The 23,275-nt window shown below is 34.8% G+C and overlaps 1 protein-coding gene across 1 annotated transcript in view; it reads right to left on the bottom strand.

Moving 5' to 3' along the window:
• The window catches only part of LOC140138019 (GTPase-activating Rap/Ran-GAP domain-like protein 3), a 238,967-nt gene that overhangs the window by 15,350 nt on the left and 200,342 nt on the right, over nucleotides 1-23,275 (bottom strand). Inside the window, 7 exon segments of the mRNA XM_072159850.1 lie at nucleotides 1,953-2,051; nucleotides 17,443-17,490; nucleotides 17,984-18,047; nucleotides 19,141-19,215; nucleotides 19,844-19,951; nucleotides 21,302-21,417; nucleotides 22,177-22,283. Of these exon segments, the coding sequence (XP_072015951.1) occupies nucleotides 1,953-2,051; nucleotides 17,443-17,490; nucleotides 17,984-18,047; nucleotides 19,141-19,215; nucleotides 19,844-19,951; nucleotides 21,302-21,417; nucleotides 22,177-22,283 (617 nt within the window).

The raw sequence follows: 23,275 nt of genomic DNA, 5'->3' as shown, positions 1-23,275 counted from the left end.
CGATGGTAATTTTGATTTGTCAGTAATTCATGTTTTATTTATTCTCCAATCATCCTGTACTTTCAATAAATGATTCATTTGTCATGTTTGTTTTGAATAGACCAGTGTTCTAATTGTGTATCTGTCTGGAAGCACAGTGCTGTGGAAGATAATTTCGACCTTTTAGATCGTAATGAGCAGCAAAATATTATGACTTACTCTGTGTTTTAAAGGTTAATTTAAGCAACAATATCAATCGATAGATAATTTATTCAACCGCATTATTAGAATAGTATGTAAAAAGGATGATATATGTGTGGTTGAATAGCAAAAAAACCTAAAAAGGAAACAAGTCTTTATAGGGTGGAATCAATTTACATAATTATTCCCTTTTAATTGTTATCATTCAGAGGCTTAGAAAACAAAAATTGTCCACTTATTTGCAGCAGTGACTGTTGAAAACAACAACTTGACACTGACCAAGTACTCACTTTCGTAAAGGCTTTTGTAAACTCAAAAGTAACATAATCCGTTGAAAGGTAGCATTATGGTTCTGTTTTTAGAGATCTAAGAAAAACACATAATACACTTTCAGCTTGTGCGATGTGAAAATATAATGAATAAAAAAGTCTCCAATACTCTGTCAGAAGGGCTGTAAAGCTAGGATATCCTTAAAACTCTTCTTTTTTCTATAGACTATATTTCATAATGTCGTTACCTTTTTGTAACAAGTTTCACATTAAATCATATACCGTATTGGAATAACTATAACACGCCTAGAAAACCCGACGCATCCTAAAAATAATCCTAACCTCAACCCTACCTAACCCTCGCCCTTATGCTGAACTCGAAGCCGTATCCTTTAAACTTTACTCTAACCCTAAATATTGCTAATGTAATCCTAACCTGATCCTAACCCTAAACAGACACAATCCCAAACCTTAATCCTAACCCTAAAACACAGGGTTTGGAGGATATTATATACTGTTATGTGGCCCAAAATATTCCATAATATTTATCAAAAGTTATATAGTTAATAATCAGACATTAGTTTGCACTTGTTCTGGTATTTATCTCCATTTTTTACAACGATTGTTCTAGAAATGCAATGGAAATGCTATTAGTAAAGTGAACAAGAAATTCACATAGTTACTTGTTGAAATTTCTGGTAGATAAAGTGTTGGCCCTATTACCGTAACCATCTGTACAGATTAATGATTCTGATTGGCTTGTGGTGATGTAATGAGCTATAGTTAGAAATGATGTAATGTGCTGTAATATACTAAGTATAAGGCCTGGAGAATAATTAAACAAGAGCAGCAGTATAGAGTTATAATAGGGAACTCGGTGAAACTTATGTTAGCCAGTGGTGGTACAAAGGTTACCATAATTGAGTGAAGTCTTCAAACTTTGGTTCGCGGTTCTTGTGTGTTGGAGAGGAGAAAATACGCTAAAGGCGGTAGTGAAAGCCAATAGTGCTTTATTGTCTTGTCAACTCAAAGAAGTGACAGACTGAAATATCTCCATCAACGAACTGTGGTATTTTGCTGGACTACCATATAGTGTTATATGACTGTCAAGTGGAGCAGATAGCTTGCTCAAGTGATCTCCGAGAGAGGAGCTTACGGTCAACATAGAGGACCAGTTGAAAAGCACTCGCAGAGCAGCTAGAATAGTGAAACTATAATCTTCAGGACTTGACCGAGACTGTGGTAGACCAGGGTTTCCCTTGGGTAGACAGGATTTTGGACATTGAGACCATCAAAGGAATCTCATTAGAACATCAGCCAATCAAGATCAACAGGCTTAGTTAAGTAACCATAGCAAAAAGAGATCCTGGTAGTAATATTAAGCTTAATTTTTGTTTGATCTTATGTTGTATACTGCTCTAATTAATAAATATTCATAAGGTAATTTTGGCCTTGAGTCTTCCTATCTCGTAACAATACCTACTTTTATTATACATTTTTTACCTTTGTCTGTTCTGAATAGAATGAGTCCATGTGCTTCCACAACACTGAGTTGCCTTGCGTACACCGTTCTGTCAAAGATCATCCGTGGCGTTAGTCCCTCTGTGAAGAGAATAATATTAAAAACAAAACGTGATATAAATTCAAAGGTGGGTGAACCGATTGACATCTTCATCCTCATCAATATAAGATCTATATGTAACGCACATGATATTATGAGCAAACCCCAACTGAACTTTCAACATCGACAAACAATTATCGGTTAAGGTTGGTCTGAACCCTGGAATTATGAAAACTTTCGGGCCTCATAACTGCTAAATTATTAGTCTAAAGAATCTAAAAGTATACATTTTTAGAATGGAAATGACTTGATCTGTGAGGTCCAATTTGGGCCAAAATGCTCCTTTTTGGAGAAAATCCCCAAAAACGGGTTTTTTGGCCTAACTTTTTCGTGCAACGTAACAAAAAATTTGTTTGGCAAAAAAATGTTTTTTATTTTAATTTTTAAAAACTAGATAAAAATATCTAGGGACCGTTTTTTCATTTTTTTGAATTTTGACCAACTTCACCAAAAATATTTAAAATTTGGGCGAAAATCTGGCTTTTTTATGATTTTTTGACCAGTGCAAATTTCTCAAAGTTGGTCAAAATCAAGTCATTTCCATTCTAAAAATGTATACTTTCATATTCTTTAGACTAATAATTTAGCAGATATGAGGCCCGAAAGTTTTCATAATTCCAGGGTTCAGACCAACCTTAATGAATGCGTATCACTTGTTGGGACGTGAGGCTCGTGCATTAGACGCATCGACATCTCAGTACGCGTGCATTATTTTGTACAATTTCTTGAGCAACAAGTGATACGCATTTATTAACCTATTTCATACACTAGAAAAAAATGTTTTTCCCTATTTTTATAACAAAAGTTTCACAAAAATGTTGGAAAATGCAAGCAAATATATAAAATGCACCAACCCGCAAATTTCAACCATTTTTGGTGAAGTTGATATAAAAAAAATTAAAAAAAAAACTTCTCCTAAATATTTATTTCTAGTTTTTAGATATTAATAGAACAAAAATGCTGAAGAATTTATTTGTTATGTTGCCCGAACAAGTTTTAGTAGTAAAACAAAACATTTTTTTAAATTTCTCCAAAACTGAGTAATTTTGCCCAAATTTGACCTCGCATACTTTAAACAAAACATTTAGCACTTATGAGGCCCAAACATTTCCCTAATTATAAGACCAACCTTAAATATGCAAGTGGCTAGAAACACAATATGCTATTCGCTTAATTGACTATAGCAGGACAAAACACATTACCTTGAAAGCAAACACTTCTTGAATTTCAGACAAGTTCTTTATAGGCAACAAACAAATTTGTCATTCCTCGATAGTTTAGTATCGTTCTGAACTTTCGACAAACAACACTCTATATTTTGCTTTTCGTAAATTAAATCAACCTATATTATTAAAGTATTTACCCTATTTTCTTTTGCATCTGTAGGTCTATGTCTTAAATTCGTTGCCTTACTTCTTTTGCATTCGTGAGTCTTACAAATATTCCCAGCTTGATATTTCAGTGATAGAATCCAGAAAATCAAATATCCTCAACAAAATGTTACTTAATGAAACATTTAAGTGGCTAAACATTCTCTTTTAATGTACCATAACCTAGCCGATGGCTAAAACACATTAGCTTGAATGTAAACGCGTCGTGAGTTTCGGGCACGTAAGTTCGTTATCATGTTTATAGGCATCAAACAAACGATTTGTGTCATGACTCTAGTTTGTGTCGTTCTGACCTTTTAACATCGATAAACAACACTCTATATTCAGCCTTGCATTAAAGTCTATGTCTCAATTATTTTATCTGTAGGTTTATGTCTTAAAGTGGTTGTCTTAATTTGTTTGCATTTGTATTAGTTTTACAGATATTCTCAGCTTGATATTTATTTATTTATGTATTTATTCGTTATTTATTCAGGAAAATACTGCAGTGACAGAAACCTCGACAAAATGTTACTTAGTGAAAAATTACCAAATTAGTTTCAAAATTATACACTAGTGGCTAGAAACATAATTTAATTTAATCACTTAATTGACCATAACTGGACAAAACACATTAGCTTGAAAGCAAATACTTCTTGAATTTCAGACAAGTTCTCTACGGACAACAAAGCCGATAGTTTAGTATCTTTCTGAACTTTTAACGAATGAATGAGTATCACTTGTTGGGACGAGGGGCATCAGTAGAGGCATCAACATCTCGTTTTTTGTACAATTTCTCGAGCAACAAGTGATACGCATTTTAATATTAACCTATTTCATGCACGAGAAAAAATACCATGTTTTTCGCTATTTTTATAACAAAATTTTCACTAAAAATGTTGGAAAATGCAAACAAATGTATAAAATGCATCAACTCGCAAGAAAAAAAACACTCATCCGCAATGCGCGAACTACGGAGTGTACCTCCGTACAATTATACAATATTTATGCACACCTCGTATACTATCGTTTGCTCTGATTGGTTCTCACTATCTAGGAGTGTATGAACACACTATATTGTGCTTTTCGTAAATTAAATCAACCTATCATTAAACTCTTTATCCTATTTTCTTTTGCATCTGTAGGTCTATGTCTTAAACCCGTTGCCTAAATTATTTTGCATTCATAAGTCTTACAGATATTCTGAGCTTGATAATTAAGTGACAGAAACCAGAAAGACAAATATCCTCAACAAAATGTTACAAGTGAAAAATTATCAAATTAGTTTCAAATACACTAGCTTTAAAAATTGCTTTAATATGAACGTGGCTAAAAACATAGACTATTCACTTAATTGACCATAACTGGACAAAACACATTAGCTTGAATACAAACAGTATGAGTTTCAGACAAGTTCTTCAGGCACCAAATAAGTGATTTTTTGTCATCACTTTATAGTTAGTATCGTTCTGACCTTTTAACATCGATAAACAACTCTCTATATTTTACTTTTCGTAAATTAAATCAGCCTAGCATTAAAGTCTTTGTCTCAATTATTTTGCATCTGCAGGTTCATGTCTTAAAGTCGCTAAAACGTTTTTATATCTGTAAGTCTTACAGATATTCTTAGCTTTTTATTTCAGTGAAAGAAACCAGAAATTTAAATATCCTCATCCAAATGTGAAAAATTTAAGTGGCTAAACATATTCTCTCAATCGTCCATTGCCTAGCTGATGGCTAAACCACATTAGCTCGAATGCAAATACGTCTTGAGTTTCGGGCACGTAATTTCTTTATCATGTTTAAAGGCAACAAACAGGTGATTGGTGTCATTGCTCTAGTTAGTATCATTCTGACCTGACCTTTTTATAATACTGTATAGGACAACTAACGCTCTATATTTTGCTTTTCGTAAATGACATCAATCTTCCCTTAAAGTCTCAATTAGTTTGCATCTGTAGATCTAGTTTATGTCTTAAAATCGTTGTCTTATTTCTTTTGAATTTAAGTCGTACCGATATTCTCAGCTTGATATTTAAGTGACAAAAAGCAGAAATTCAAATATCCGCAACAAAATGTGAACAATTGAAGTGGCTAATTCTCTTCTCTTAATCGACCATTACCTAGTTGATGGCTAAAAACTACAGCTTGAATGGGTACGCTTCTTGAGTTTCAAACACGGAAGTTCTCTATAGGCAACAAACAAGCGATTTGTATTATGACTCAGTCTAGTTTGTATCGTTCTGAGTATTAAATTACGATAAACAAAATTCTATATTTTCTTTTCCGTAATTAAATCATCTTATAAATCATTAAAATTTATCTTAATTCTTTTGCGTCTTTGTCTATTTGCCATTCATGTGGAATGGTATACTTGGTAAATATGGAATGGGGCTTAAGAAATCAAAATCCCCTTTCTAGTGCTTGGGCTATTAATATTTCATAGTTCTAGGATTTGCATGCTTTGCAGCACGATAGAGATTAATGGTGATTTTATGATTCGTATTGATTTCATATTTTCATTGATTTTATTTAAAAATAGAAGCTTATGCTTAATTTCCGGTGTATTAGCAGTGTAAATTATACTATCACGCCAAGTTATAGATATGAGGATTAAGATACGAAAGTTAACAGGTAACGTTCGACAAATAATCTCACTTTTACTGAACTAAATTCTTTTTAAGGAAATCAGTGAGATTACTCAAAAAGAATACTTGACTTAAAAACACTATATAGGAACCTAACAGTTTGGTGTTCCTTTACCGTGCATATACAGAAAAAATAAATAGGATGAGATCAGAAAAAGGTCAGCCTGTTAGAAATACTTTCCGGCTGGGCTGAAAGCAATGTTCTGTTTTTAAACAGAATGGTTGTCTTTTAAACAGAATGTTTCTTTTCATTTTTCTGTTTTAAAACGGAGAAACAACATTTTTAAGCGGTCGTCCGTAAAAAAACCAAACCAAAACCAAACAAATAAAAAAACAACCGGACATTTTTAATAGTGTAGTCAATAGCTATATGCAGCAAAAAACGGTCTCATGTACGAATGTCTAGAAATACCAGGGCACCGAACACTGAATGTCCCTAAGGCAAAACTGAAGAGAAGAATGTTATAAATATAGCATTTCATGTCCTCAATAAGACATTCACATGAAACCAGAAACCTTTGTAGGAGTGAAAAATCACAGAACTTTTGATTTCGAATTTTGAATGTAAAATGAGTTAATTTTGCCTAAAGCCAATTTCTACAAAGGAGTTGGTGCACGATCTAGCACTGTCAACTCATAAATTGAAGTCTGATCAGTGACCCCATCAAAAGCGGCAAAAACAACAAAACACACCACTCACAAACACCCCCACGCACACACAATCCCCAAAAGTCAATAAGATAAAGTGGGTAATGGTGAATCCAACTGACGAGGACATCTAGGATCAAAAATGATACAAGAGGATACCTTGAATATATGAACAACTTGAAAGAAAAAGAACAAGGTACACCAAACTGACGTGGGGAAACAAGTAAAATACAGACTAGACGGTACGCATTTTGGTGGGGGGGGGGGGGAGGGCTAAAACAGCAAATGTAAGCAATAGTAAAGTAGGTAAAGTTCGAGAATCAAAAATTACCAGTTCAAAATCACTGTGCGGATAAGCAGACAGGATAAACCAAACAACCAATGTAGGCACAAAAACAGGCAAAGTTCGATGGCCAAATATTGCCACTTCCAGAGCCCACAGTAGTGTCAGGAAAACAGTACAAAAGTAATTTAGCAGTACAAAAGGAAGTGATGAAAATCACTGTGCACATAGCAGACAAACAAAACCAAACAGACAAAAACAAAACAAAACAAACAAACAAAGCAAACAAACAAACAACCAACCCCAAAAAAAAAATCAAACAAACAAAAAATTAAACCGACATTTCCACCAGATATACTGCTCTTCTTCAGGGACAAACAATAAAATATTAAATCAGAGAGCGAAAATTACACGCTGTAGTTTAAAAACAAATGCAAGTCAAAAACTGAAGGCAAGTTCAAATATAACTCAGTAGCAAACGAGACAACAAATCTCAGAGTAAAATAAGCTGTGTCTTTATTCTATGAAAGCAAGTTCACAGCTACTTGTGATATGTTGGGTAACGGGTTGCCTCTGGAGTCTTTAGTCTGGTGACTTGAAATCGACCAGCTCGACGTATCCCTGGAACTTCAGGCTGTAGAGTCTCATATGTTGCTGTCACCGTTATTATATATATGGTCGAATCCAACCAAAAGTGTCCACGGGCCAGAAATAAAAGTCCGAAATAAAAATGCCTCCACAATTTTTTTTCCTTTTGCCCATTGATTGATGACATATTGGCCTTATAGGAACCAAAAGTGCCATTACTAATCTTGAAAAATAAATCCAGGACGTGTGATAGTAAATGTGATATCAAAACCCAATGTTACCTACGAATACCACTAGGATGCTTTCACTATCGCAATACTAATCAACCTAAAACAAATGGAATATTCCCATTAACGCTTTTTTCGTGTAATGTAGACCACAGGGTGTCAGGAAAATGCTAGCTCAACCAGAAAATATTTGTTTTATTTTTATAACACGATCAATATGATCTTAGTCAATTTATGCTAGTTTATTTTTGAAAATGAAGTTTAGGTCAGTTTCTGTATTTTATTTATCAAATGAGTATGAATCAATTTACACATTGTATAAGAACGAGTATGATATATGTTTTCAAGAATATTAGGAATTATATGCATACACCTAACGCTTTATACAATGAAAAGGTGAAGAAACCCGGGTATTCGTAGGTAACATGCGCGATTTAACAATATCTATATTGAGTTTATAGGTTTAAATTTTGCTATTATGGTAATGAATTAATAAAATGGTAGTTTTTAGATCTCTTTCAGATGGTACGTCCAAATGAATAAATGCTATCACCTTAGATCAAAAATATTTTGATGCTTTTAGCAAGATTTTGACCACTTCATTTTGATATACAAGTAGTTAATCAGCAATTTTACATAATAAATAATTGTTGAATGAATCCGTATATGGGTAATAATAGTGTCCTGGGGTACCGCTTAAAGTTTTTGACAATTAATTTCTATTGGTAGGGACACTTCATTACAAATGTCATGTATTATGCTGTATTCGTAAGTAACATTTCAGTATTTGTAGATAAGAATTAGACTTTTGGTGGATATCGCAATCAAAACTTCATTTTATAAAGCACTTTGAATGTATTATTTTCTTTATGTGCGTTTATTGATACTTTAGACCCTATCATGTATTAATAATGTCGGTTCACAGCGGTTGAAAGAGGATTGAAGTAAGAAACAAAGGCACTAAAGTGACTTTATTTTGCTTAATTGCACACAAATCGCTTAAAACCGTTATTGCAGACTTGTGAAGTCCATCTTGGAGTCAGTTACGTCTTGTGGCCTTTCGTTTGAGGGCAACTACAATTAGCTTTATACCAGGGTCCATCAATGTGTTGTCTAGATCATGAGACAATGAGAACAGTCGTTTTTTCCATGGTATTCGTAGGTAACCTTAGCGAAAACGTCAAAAGTTACCTTCGAATAAATCAATCTGGACACAAATTACTCAGAAACCAGAAGGTCGGTAAACATTTAAAATGAAACACACATGACAGTTGACAAATCCAAGTATTTATCCCTTCTAATCTTCTTTGAATCTGATTTTTCTTTCAAATGAGCAGACCGTCGTCTATTTCAATACATATTTTTCACCAATTAAGTCGTATTCAGTTTTGCATGGTGGGCATGTATGTGAATTCGCAACTTTCATTGACATATGATTTGATAGCAAACATACAGGCCTTCGTTATGTACCAATATGGGCATTGGCATGAATGGCAGTGTTTCACAATACTGTCATGATGTCAAAGTGTATTCGTAGGTAACATTCGGATACCGAAATTTACCTACGAATACTTGCTTTTATTGTTGACATCTCAGAAATATTTAAACGCAGGTTATTGAAACTTGGTAGAAATAAAGAGTGTATTACCCTGCACCTATTGCTTAACTATTGTTTACTATTCTCTCACTTTGTGGAAATGGCACAGCTTTTAACATGTATTCGGAGGTAATGCATATTTTTTACCAAACCTACCTTTGTGCCATTTAGAATTTCTGGCAGCTAAACACAATAATAAAGATGTCCGAATGCAATGCATTTCAGTATTGGACATATCAAAGCTTGTATCAATTGCGCATTTATTAGTGATTTCCATTTTTTTTAGTTATATCTAGTGCTGTGAAAAATTGTATTCGTAGGTAATGTAAAAAATACCACTCAAAAAATTATCACAAAAATTCATAATTATGTACAAATATGTGAAAAATTGAACGGGCAATCTTTGAATACACACCTTTCAGGAAATCAATTTAGATTCAATCCAATGACTTCTTTTCATAACTGATTTAGATGTTTTTGAAAATACTTTAAGAAATATTTTTTTAAATGGGTAAAAATAGCATGTTTTGGGGTCTCTGTGTCTAAGTTTTTCACAGAAGGGGTCTTATTATATATGGCGCGAAGCGTATGATCAAGGCGAATAAACACAATACAAAAACGAATGCCAATTGATTAATACTTTTAAGTTATGGCCCTGAACATGCCGTGTACACTTTTCGTTGGATTCGACCATATATATGTGACATGATCTGGTCCATGGGGGCCAAAGGCGGCAAATTTGAAACTGAGATAAAGGTAGAAATATGGAGTAAAAAACAATAAAATACATAAGAAAATAGACATCAAAAAACTTCATAACTTTAGAACCAACCCAGCAAACACAAAAACGTTTTTAAAACGTTTTAAATAAGTTATATTTTGGCATTTGGTTTAGGTAAAACGTTTTAATAACATTAAAATGTCGGGTTATATAAAGGTCATGATAACGTTTTAAAACGTTTTGTATGAAAACACACTACAACAATATTTTTAAATGTTTTCAAAAATGTTATTGCAAACTATTTTTGCATACATTTTGCCAAATATTGTGTCAATACTTAAATAACATTATGTTAAAATATTTGAACCCAGCAAACACAGAAATGTTCTTAAAATGTTTTTTCAAAACCTTTTAATAACATTTAAATGTCGGGTTATATAAAGGTCATGAAAACGTTTTTAAACGTTATTGAAAATATTTTGGGCAAACATTTTTCGCAAAATATTTTTTCAACTCCCCAAAATAACATTCTGTTTAGAATGTTTTGTATCAAGTTTTCAAGAATGTTTTTGGAATGTTATTAAAACGTTTTTATACCCTTTATATAACCCGACATTTAAACGTTTTCTGTAAAACATTTTTGTTTGCTGAGCAGCAGATTATCAGAAAATGTTTTTTAAGGTTATGAAAACGTTTTATACTCTTAATATACCCTTTATATAACCCGACATTTAAACGTTTTCTGACAACCTTTTATAACCTTTTGCGGATGATGTCGAAAACGTTTTGTGTTTGCTGGGAAGTATGCTAGACCTTTGGTGTTTTCAGTAAATGATAGACTTTTGTATGTATAATGTAATAATTGTAGTAACTCAGTTTTCAGAAATGCCTCCTTTGGCCCCCATGGACCAGATCGTGTCACATATTCTGCTTACATATATAGCATTCGACTGACAGTAGAAAATTCCAAGGCAAAGAGATATTGCACTTCAAGTGGGGTTTTAGTTTCATGCTACTTTGTGCAGAAAACTGAGGTGTCATGCTATATGTTGGTCCATTGAAAGATATGTTTTACACCACTGCCTAAATAAAATGTTGATCGGAGGTATACTTGACACGCCTCCTTACTTTGTATTTGAATGACGCGCCTTATTATCAAAACAATATCTTAGGTATAAAATTAGGAGTCGTACTTGATATCCTTCGTGTAAGAGAGCACGAAATTTATTTGATTGAGAATGCTCTTATCATTGGTTCATGACGTTAATGTCAATGATGTAAGCATAAGTACGATGCCCAATGTGAACCTGTATCAATTAACAGCAAAGCATACTGAAAATGATAATGCAGTCAAAGAATACAGGAGTTATAGCTCCTTACGGAACATCATAGTTTAAAAACAAATTATTAAAGGTATGTCGTGTGACAGTGTGCCAGACAAGGCATTCACTAGTTATTAAAGTGTCAATGTGTCAGCTAAACATTACTTTCATGTGTGAGTCAATGTGTTTGCCACTTTGAAAACTTTGTTAACTTAAGTAAGTCTTTCTTCCGTGTCCTGTGACAATGTGCCAGACAATCATATCATTACATGAAACATTAATACTTCGTATGTTCTGGCAATTCTTTCATGGCACATTAACACCCGGTTAGCTCATTATTACTTCTGTGTGTCAATGTGTCAGACACTTCGTTAACTTCCGTAATTACTTTTACGTGAATGTCTTGTTTTGAGCTATTTCCTGCCACTGCGACACAGTGCCAGGCAAGCTAATTATGTGTCAATGTGTCAGACACTTAAAGACTTTGTTAATCATGTTAATCTCCTGTACTTCTTTTGTGCTCTTTCTTCCCGGTACTGTGACGGTGTGTAAGTTAGCTTCTGTACCTCTTTTGTGCTCTTTCTTCCTGGCACTACGACAGTGTGCCAGGCAACCCACTTTCATGTGTGTCAATGTATCAGACTGCTCAGTGCCAGGCAATCATATCATCATTTTTACATTTATACTCTTTCACTATTTCTTCCTGGCACTGTGACACTGTGCCAGCCAAGCATATCATTACTTTTACATGTATACTCTTTAGCTATTTCTTCCTGGCACTGTGACGCTGTGCCAGGCAAGCATGTCATTACTTTTACATGTATGCTCTTTAGCTATTTCTTCCTGGCACTGTGACGCTGTGCCAGGCAAGCATATCATTACTTTTACATGTATACTCTTTAGCTATTTCATCCTGGCACTGTGACGCTGTGCCAGGCAAGCATATCATTACTTTTACATATATACTCTTTAGCTATTTCTTCCTGGCACTGTGACACTGTGCCAGGCAAGCGTTATATCATTACTTTTACATGTATACTCTTTAGCTATTTCTTCCTGGCACTGTGACACTGTGCCAGGCAAGCATATCATTACTTTTACATGTATGCTCTTTAGCAATTTCTTCCTGGCACTGTGACACTGTGCCAGGCAAGCATATCATTACTTTTACATGTATGCTCTTTAGCTATTTCTTCCTGGCACTGTGACGCTGTGCCAGGCAAGCATGTCATTACTTTTACATGTATGCTGTTTAGCTATTTCTTCCTGGCACTGTGACGCTGTGCCAGGCAAGCATATCATTACTTTTACATGTATACTCTTTAGCTATTTCATCCTGGCACTGTGACACTGTGCCAGGCAAGCATGTCATTACTTTTACATGTATGCTCTTTAGCTATTTCTTCCTGGCACTGTGACACTGTGCCAGGCAAGCATGTCATTACTTTTACATGTGTGCTCTTTAGCTATTTCTTCCTGGCACTGTGACACTGTGCCAGGCAAGCATATCATTACTTTTACATGTGTGCTCTTTAGCAATTTCTTCCTGGCACTGTGACACTGTGCCAGGCAAGCATATCATTACTTTTACATGTATGCTCTTTAGCTATTTCATCCTGGCACTGTGACACTGTGCCAGGCAAGCATGTCATTACTTTTACATGTATGCTCTTTAGCTATTTCTTCCTGGCACTGTGACACTGTGCCAGGCAAGCATGTCATTACTTTTACATGTGTGCTCTTTAGCTATTTCTTCCTGGCACTGTGACACTGTGCCAGGCAAGCATATCATTACTTTTACATGTGTGCTCTTTAGCAATTTCTTCCTGGCACTGTGACACTGTGCCAGGCAAGCATATCATTACTTTTACATGTATGCTCTTTAGCTATTTCATCCTGGCACTGTAACACTGTGCCAGGCAAGCATATCATTACTTTTACATGTGTGATCTTAAGCCATTTCTTCCTGGCACTGTGACGCTGTGCCAGGCAAGCATGTCATTACCTTTACATATATACTCTTTAGCTATTTCATCCTGGCACTGTGACACTGTGCCAGGCAAGCATATCATTACTTTGACATGTGTGCTCTTTAGCTATTTCTTCCTGGCACTGTGACACTGTGCCAGGCAAGCATGTCATTACTTTTACATGTATGCCAGGCACTGTGACACTGTGCCAGGCAAGCATGTCATTACTTTTACATGTATGCTCTTTAGCTATTTCTTCCTGGCACTGTGACGCTGTGCCAGGCAAGCATATCACCTTTGACCCCAAAATATATGAAAACCCGATAGACATTGGCTAATGTCAATGCACGTGTCCACCTGGCATCACTTTGCTATGCTTTTTGTGGTAGAATGGGTATTTTGAAGGAATATCGTTTTATACCGGAAGTGACGCCTTACTGACCTTTGACCAGAAATGTGTGTACACCATATAGACACTGTGTTATAACAATGCATGCGTGCAAGTGGCGTCACTGTCCTACGTAATGTGTGGAAGAAGAAGCATTTTAAAGGTATTTCGTTTTATTCCGGAAGTGACCCTTATAATGACATTTGACCCAAAATAAAATAATACTACATATAAACTGGGTAACCACAATTCATGTGTGAACATACCGTAACTGTCCTATGTTTTTCTTAGCAAATAAAATTTTTTGAAGGTTTTTCGTTTTATACCGGAAGTGACCCCTTAATTACCTTTGACCCCAAATCTGTGTACACCCCATAGACACTGGGTAACAACAATGCATGTGTGCAAGTGGCGTCACTGTCCTACAGAATCTGTGGAAGAAGATGCATTTTAAAGGTATTTCGTTTTATACCGGAAGTGACCCCTTAATGAGATTTGACCCCAAATAAAAATACCACATATACATTGGGTGACTGCAGATCATGTGTGAACATACCGTTACTGTCCCATATTTTACTTAGCTAATAAAATTTTTTGAAGGTATTTCGTTTTATACCTCAAGTGACCCCCTTAATGACCTTTGACCCCAAATCTGTGTACACCCCATAGACACTGGGTAATAACAATGCATGTGTGCAAGTGGCGTCACTGTCCTACAGAATCTGTGGAAGAAGATGCATTTTAAAGGTATTTCGTTTAATACCGGAAGTGACCCCTTAATGAGATTTGACCCCAAATGAAAAAAAATACCACATATACATTGGGTGACTGCAGATCATGTGTGAACATACCGTTACTGTCCCATGTTTTACTTAGCTAATAAAAATTTTTGAAGGTATTTCGTTTTATACCGGAAGTGACCCCTTAACGACCTTTGACCCCGAATCTGTGTACACCCCATAGACACTGGATAATAACAATGCATGTGTGCAAGTGGCGTCTCTGTCCCACATAATTTGTGAAAGAAGATGCATTTTAAAGGTATTTCTTTTTATACCGGAAGGGGTCGCCCTTAATGAGCTTTGACCCCAAATAAAAAAAAATCCACATATACATTGGGTGACTGCTGATCATATGTGAACAAACCGTTACTGTGCTATGTTTTACTTAGCTAATAAAATTTTTTGAAGGTTTTCGTTTTATACCGGAAGTGACCCCTTAATGACCTTTGACCCCAAATCTGTGTACGCCACATAGACATTGGGTAATAACAATGCATGTGTGCAAGTGGGGTCGCTGTCCTACGTAAGTTGTGGGAGAAGATGCATTTTTAGTTGAAATCACGTTTTTGACCCCTGTGACCCCTGCGTGACCTTTGACCCGCGAGTTTCATTTGACATGTAGGGGCATGGTCAAATCATTGTGACTAAGTTAGGTCAAAATCGATGTAAGCATGTGAGTGCTAGAGCAAATGTAATGGTTGACAGAAGAAGAAGAAGAACCTGTAAGAAAAATGACACTCACGGCTGTGTAATACAACGATCGCAGAGTAGACCTATGATCCAGGTGAAGAGCGACATGTTATTTAAAACAGTTACCTTTGCAAAAATCATGCGTATAGGCTTGTCATCTTTGTTTGAAATACAAAACTATTGGGTTAATAAAAACACCCAATACACCGTGACTTTTGTGTCGCTTAAGGGGGTACTACACCCCTGGCCAATTTTTTATCAAAAATTATAGTGCATAGGTGACAAGTAAGATATGTATATTATCCCAGCTAACACACTACGTATTCACTACGTTCGCTTACGTTGGACTTAGGTTGTCATCGACGTTGTAAACACGTAAATCTGTGAACTCGTATTCGTGTAGTGACAACGTTATTTTCGACGTTGATTTTTGGTTGATATAACATCATTATGACATTGTAATGACTTTGTTTTGACGTAGATGCAATGTTTGACCAGAACTTGTGACAACGTTTGAATAATACGTTCAGAAAACGTTACACAAATACGTATCTGAAAAATAGTTCAGATGTTGACACCATGGAATGTAAATTCTTCCATTCCAAGGATATTGTTGGCCAGCCAAAATGTCTCCATCGTGTCGTCTGACGATCGCCTTTAGCCGTGAAACTCAAAGTAACGACTTCTATTCCTGAAGTTATAAACTTGCAAAAATAGGCACTTATGAAAGTAATGGTCGGCTTACCTGGCACACTGTCACAGTGACAGGAAGAAAGAGCACAAATTAGTTTAAAACATACGAATGTTAACGAGCCTTAAAAGTGTCTGACCATTGGCACACATACGAAAGTAATGATCGGCTTGCTTGGCACACTGTCACAGTGCCAGGAAGAAAGAGCACAAATTAGTTTAAAACATACGAAAGTTAACGAGTCTTTAGTGTCTGACCATTGACACACATGTGAAAGTAATGGTCGGCTTACCTGGCACACTGTCACAGTGACAGGAAGAAAGAGCACAAATTAGTTCAAAAAGAAAAGCTAACAAAGTCTTAAAAGTGTCTGACCATTGACACACATGTGAAAGTAATGGTCGGCTTGCCTGGCACACTGTCACAGTGACAGGAAGAAAGAGCACAAATTAGTTTAAAAAGAAAAGCTAACAAAGTCTTAAAGTGTCTGACCATTGACACACATGTGAAAGTAATGACCGGCTTGCCTGGCACACTGTCACAGTGACAGGAAGAAAGAACACAAATTAGTTTAAAACATACGAATGTTAACGAGCCTTAAAAGTGTCTGACCATTGACACACATGTGAAAGTAATGATCGGCTTGCCTGGCACACTGTCACAGTGACAGGAAGAAAGAGCACGAATTAGTTTAAAACATACGGATGTTAACGAGCCTTAAAAGTGTCTGACCATTGACTCACATGTGAAAGTAATGATCTGCTTGCTTGGCACACTGTCACAGTGACAGGAAGAAAGAGCACAAATTAGTTTAAAACATACGAATGTTAACGAGCCTTAAAAGTGTCTGACCATTGACATACATGTGAAAGTAATGATCGGCTTGCCTGGCACACTGTCACAGTGCCAGGAAGAAAGAGCACAAACTAGTTTAAAACATAAGGGAGCTGGCTTCGTTATCATTTTCAGATATGCTTTGCTGTTAATTGATACAGGCTCACATTGGGCAACATACCTATTCTTTATACATTGACACTGACATGAACCAGTGATAAGAGCATTCTCAAAAAATAATTTCGTGCTCTCTTACACGAAGGATAAACCCAAATCCGAGTCCACTTCATTTTGACTCACACTGTACATGTAGAGGTGTCCGTACGGTCAAAGTCATACTTTATACCTTATCATATTTTATAGTTATTACTAATTTGTGTTAGATTTTTGATTTAGCGAATCGCAGATAGTGCCTTTAATAGGTATATATATAGTTATATATATATCATCTAAGCCGAACATCTTTCCAGAAACGATATTTTCCCGCCAAACACGCCAACAGAAAACTTGCATGCTATGTTTTTATTCGTAACAAAATCTTCATTTGAAAAGAAAACCATTAAATTCACAATTATTTCTCGGAGGTAGGTATATGCGAATATATAGTACTTACCTTCAATTACAAATATACCAGCTTCTGTTCCGACAACGAGTCTGTCGCCTGCGAATAAGATGTAGACCAAAATGTATTAAATATTCCAAAAACGTAATGTCACATTTGCTAGGAGAGCGCATTTAGCTGGTATGTTATGATTAATATCTCCATTTCCATTATATTTACAGTATGATGTGATTCACTGAGGATGTTTCCAGTCGCTGAGACGTTGATGTTGAATCATAATTTGTTTCTATAAAAATATTTCTTTGCCATTTCCAGCTTTGGAACCCAGTTTAGACTGATTTCCACAATTATCTTTGTTATTTAAACACTGAAATCCCATCTAGAACAAGTATACGACGGCTTACCCAACTTTGATTCAAATACGAACCACTCAATGTTGGATGAAACCTTTAACGTGATTGTATGGAATGATTTAAATCAGCACTTGAGTTGTTCATAGTTGAACTTAACGTTGGGTTAACCATTACTCAACATTCTAAAAGTGTGTTTGAAAAGCATAATTATGATGAAAGAACTTTTATTTTTCACTTACCCCATGAATCCCCACATATGACGTCATATGGAAAATCATTCATGATGCATTGTGGCTCCCAAGGCTGAACATAATAAGTTAAAAAAATATTGTTAATAATTGATTAACTTATTGAAACACTGTGACAGACATGTTTTTGTATATTTAAATACATACGGCCTTTATGAAAAAATGAATAGGCAGTACTACCCAGCAAACATAAAAAGGTTTAAAGAAGTTATATTTTGGGTTTTGATTTTGGTAAAAAAGTTTTAATAACATTAAATATCAGGTTATATAAAGGTCATGAAAACGTTATTAAAACGTTGTCTATGAAAACACACTAAAACAACACTTTAGAATGTTTTCATATTTCAAAATTTAATTTTAAAACATTAATTTTTTGTTGCAAACGTTTTTTGCCAAATATTTTGTCAGCACTGAAATAACATGTTAGAATAGTATTTAAATGTTATGAAAACGTTTTAAACCCTGTATATACCCTTTATATAACCCGAAATTTAAACGTTTTCTGGCAACCTCTTCTAACCTTTTGTGAATAATGTCGAAAACGTTTTATGTAGGCAATATCACGTACATTTGCAATGATCACTAGCGTAACCAAGGGAGGAGCAAAGCGAAAAAGGTTCCCCTCTGTGAAACATAATCCTCCCCTGTGGGATGCTGGCCGCCGACATTTTAAAGATTTACAGGTCTTTATTTGTAACACTATTTTAGCCCATTTTGCTCCTCCCCGACAGCCGCCGCGTCAGTCAGGCATCTCTTGAAAAAAAACCCTGGCTACGCTACTGCAAGGCATTACAAAAGTTTGAAGTAGATTCAAAATTAACGACATTGGTCATGGATGTCTTTTTAAAGAGCTTTTTTTAGATATTGAGATATATCGGTGAAAAGCTTTTAGTTGACAGATCCTCGTGGAACATTTAAATAATTCAATACAATCATAAGATCGTTCTTATAATAATAGAGAGAGAATATAATATCATCAAACATGATGATACTTCTATTGTCATCTTATTCATTACTCTTTCAATACATGCTACTGGCAGCTGCAATTAAAAACGCACATTTAAATAATTTGTGTTTAGTATTACAATAAAAGTAATGTGTTTTCAAGGACACTGAGAAAATCATAAATGTTACTATAGACTTCTTACCTCTCGTCTCAGTAGACTTGTTGTTGCTAAGCTGGTTGGCGCGTCTCCTTTTACGATTGTTTTCAATTTCAGCATCTGGAATATGGTAAAAAGTGCAGCAGGTTTCAAATGATTTAGTTAACGCAATTGACCATTTTTCGGTAATTCCCGAAATCTTGTGAATGAATTAACCCTAACTACGTCAATTCGCACATGGTTACTGCGCAGTTCAACATGCGCAGTGACGATGTGCCCATCGACTGTGATGTAATTTGCAAAGAATTCTGGGAATTACAGAAAACTGTAAATTTCTAACTATGAAAGCAATAAAGATTTCCATAAAGAATAGATTAATATTTGTTTTCTTCAAAATGTTAATTTTCACTGATCGCATTATTTTCACAGATCACAGTATGTCATTTAATTTCAAGGTAAAACATAGAAAAGGAGAAGAACATATTAGGATTAAGAAGGAAAACAAGTTACTAAATTGGAGGATAATGGAGGCCACAGCCATCAAACAACAACGGGCCGGAATCTTCTGAGAATTTACGATCAGCAGGAAGTAATGACTATATCTGACTGTCGTCTTCACACTTGGATGATTGATGTATTTCGAAAAAGAAAAGAAAAAATAGGGAGAAAGACAATAAAAGAAAGAGATCAAAAATAGAATGAGAGAAAAGAAACACATAAACAAAACAGACGAAGCTAGTAAACTTACCTGTCCCACTCTGACAAATTCCACCTGTCTAGCATCTTCCTTTTTGCTCCTCCATCCCCATACGGGTTCAGGTATTACATCACTTAAGGATCGCTTGTTCAACATATTCTGGTAGGTAAACCATTTTGGAAAGTTAAAATTCGAAAAAAAATCTTTAATGCGTGCCTTGACTAGTAAATAGTAAGTCCAGATGAACAGTTTAAAATACAGAATTTACATTATCGCTTGATTCATAATATTCACAAATATATATTGGCAAGTGATAGCTTTGAGGGTATGATTGCCCCGAGAACAAGCATTGATTTCTATTGCAATTATGTCGTAGTTATCGCTATAGCAGCAAATAATCTCAGTTAATATTGAACAAGATTTAAATACTTGTTGAGAATAACAATATAGTTTCAATGAAATCCTATCATAACATTTGAGCAACGCTTATCAGGTTAGAGATTTGTTATTGAGACAATAAGCTTACTTGATGAAAGGAGATATCCGAACATATGTTACAATATATATCAACAATTTGTTCTTGTGCAGAATGCGTAACCCCATTACCTACTAACAATTTACCACTTTATATTCCAGCGTTTCTTTTTCTCATGATATTCCAAATATCCTATACCCAATTTCGTATCTAATACTTCAGATCTAAATATGCATCTTGAATTCAAATACCCCACTTTACAATCATTTTCAACCTTAATGTTACATTATCATTACAGCAATCTGTAAGATCTGTGAGATCTACATGTATGATACATTTACACATTTCCAGAATCATGTTCACTTCAAGATACAATCAACACAATCCAAGTAGGAATTATCAGTTCTATCTCTTCCCCAGGGTTGTTTTGATATAATAAATTCTCATCAAAGATTTAGAGCTTATGTAGCCTTGCACGGGATTAACGCATATATTATTATGCCCATATATTTATTTATTACATTTTTTTCCTTCAAATATCCGCAAACACAAAACTAGTAATATCCGTTTTTTTCATGTAATTTATTACGCTTCAACACAACAGTTGATATTGTTTTTTCATTTCAGTCGTTTTCACTGATATCGTTGCAATATATGCAAACCGGCAAGCTGTGACAAGTACGCACCGTTACTCCGTCCACAGATTTATTCAAATCTCGTATATTAATTTCTTTTATGACTTTGTAAACAAACAACTATATATTATTGATGCAAGAATAGAAAATTAGTAGTGGGAGATACAACAAGCAAATCAATACAGTGACAAGAAAACAAGAATATAAATCATTTGGTCAAATCTCTCAATTTTCAACACCATATGGTGGGCGTAACTGTTTTATTCTGATCACTGTAATCCGTTCACAAGTCGGTTATCATCATGATCGTGATTCATAAATCAAGTTACTTCAGTGAAACGTTTGAAATCTAGCTCTATTTTGATGACATCAATATAGAATTACTATCAGGTTACTGACCTTGTTTGCTTCGAGGGCCAGGTCCTGTTGGAGATTCTTGATAAGGGCTTCTAATGTGCGTTATCTCTTGTGGGCGAATATTGGCGTGTTAAAGGCAGCTTTTTCTCCGTTTATCACTGGAAAATAAATAAATAAATAAATAAATAAATAAATAAATAAATAAATAAATAAATAAATAAATAAATAAATAAATAAATAAATAAATAAATAAATAAATAAATAAATAAATAAATAAATAAATAAATAAATAAATAAATAAATTAATTAATTAATTAAAAAAAAGCCTTTTCGATATGAGCTGATAAAATGTTAAAATTTAAATATCACGTAATGAATGGATTTCGATCAAACTTTTCAAGTGGTTATCTCATGGTAAGGTATTGAGGGAGATGAACGAGATTTGTCCCATTTTCCTCTGAGAGGTATGCAATTACGCTTATCGGCTTCTGGAACGATTTTCTAATTTTAAATAATTTTTGTAGTCTAATTTAGATTTTAAGCATTATTTTTGTACAGATTTACCTGTACGAATCTTAAAAAGTTCACTTCGTTACCGTATATAGTCAATATCTAAAAAAATAAGGCCAACATAAAAATATATAAATAATAAACCCGTTAATGGAAATGATATTCGAGAGTATTTTTTACAACATACATGTCTAAGAGTACACAGCTGCCTTTTAAAATGATTATAACCTTCGTGAGGGTATTGGTAATGTTAGCATTATATTATCTTGTTCATATAGCATTTTCAAGACTGTACATCTAACAACACACATTTACCACCCACCCCGATCAACTAACATGACTAATCCACTCCCACACACACACACCCAACACCAACCCACCCTATCAATCCACTCAATGTAACTTACATTTTACCAAGAGGAAATCACGAAATTCCTGATGGTCTTTAAAGACAGCTGGTGAAGGCAGTGGTGGTCCAAACAAAGGCACAGATTCCTCAGAAAACACTCGTAACCTGTGACAAATGTAAGTAAAAGTATCATTATCATTATTATGAGTTCATAATAAGTATTTTGTCCTTACATATCACATCTTTCTAATCGTAATATTTCCTATGTAATCATACAACCATACCATACCATAATGTACTCATACTGGCCAAACTATTGCAACATCGCTGAATAAAGAAGGATTCGGCAAACTGTAAGTGAAACATTTATCCAATATCCTGTCGATTTCACATTACATACTAGATAGCAAATACTAGTTGCATGAAATAGTTAAGATCAGTCTAATCAATGGAATGGAAGGTGTCACCTGTGGTGACATCATGCGGGTATTAAAGTGTTTGCCGAATAAAGGTAACCCGTTGAACGCAGAGATCCCAGCAAACACAAAACGTTTTCGACATCATTCGCAAAGGTCAGAAAAGGTTTACCAAACTGCAAATTATTCTATCATAACGTTGATAAGTGTTAACAAAATATTTAGCAAAAAATGTTTTACAATAACATTTTGAAAATATTATGTTATTAAAACGTTTTTATCTAAACCCAACCCCAAAATATAACATGTTTAAAACGTTTCAAAAACATTTTTGCGTTTGCTGGGATAAGGCGTTACTGCGAAGAATCCTTAGTTCACAAAATGTCTCGATGCCTTTAGAATGGTCGCCAAATGGTTTAATTGGCAAAGTATCAGCAAAATGATTACGGAAGAAGGTAGCAATAAAGTGGTGCTTGGACGAACAGTGAAAGATGGCTGATATCTTCATAAATCACATAACGGCCTTAAAAACACGTAATAATCATCCAAGACAATGTTTTTTGTGTGGTTCAAGGTCATCCGGTGTCTTATGACCTTCAGGCCTTGAAAGATATTTAGTCTTTTCAGACTGGGAATTTCTTCCGCCCAGCTCATCCCTGAATCATTCTCCTATCACCATTTTCCTGTTCCCGTGCAAAACTCAACTAAACCATTTGGCGACCATTCTAAAGGCATCGAGAC

This window comes from Amphiura filiformis, chromosome 17 (assembly GCF_039555335.1).
Source record: "Amphiura filiformis chromosome 17, Afil_fr2py, whole genome shotgun sequence".
NCBI classification, from domain to species: domain Eukaryota; kingdom Metazoa; phylum Echinodermata; class Ophiuroidea; order Amphilepidida; family Amphiuridae; genus Amphiura; species Amphiura filiformis.
Note: the sequence above shows the minus strand (reverse complement) of the source record. Positions and strands in the feature narration are given on the sequence as shown.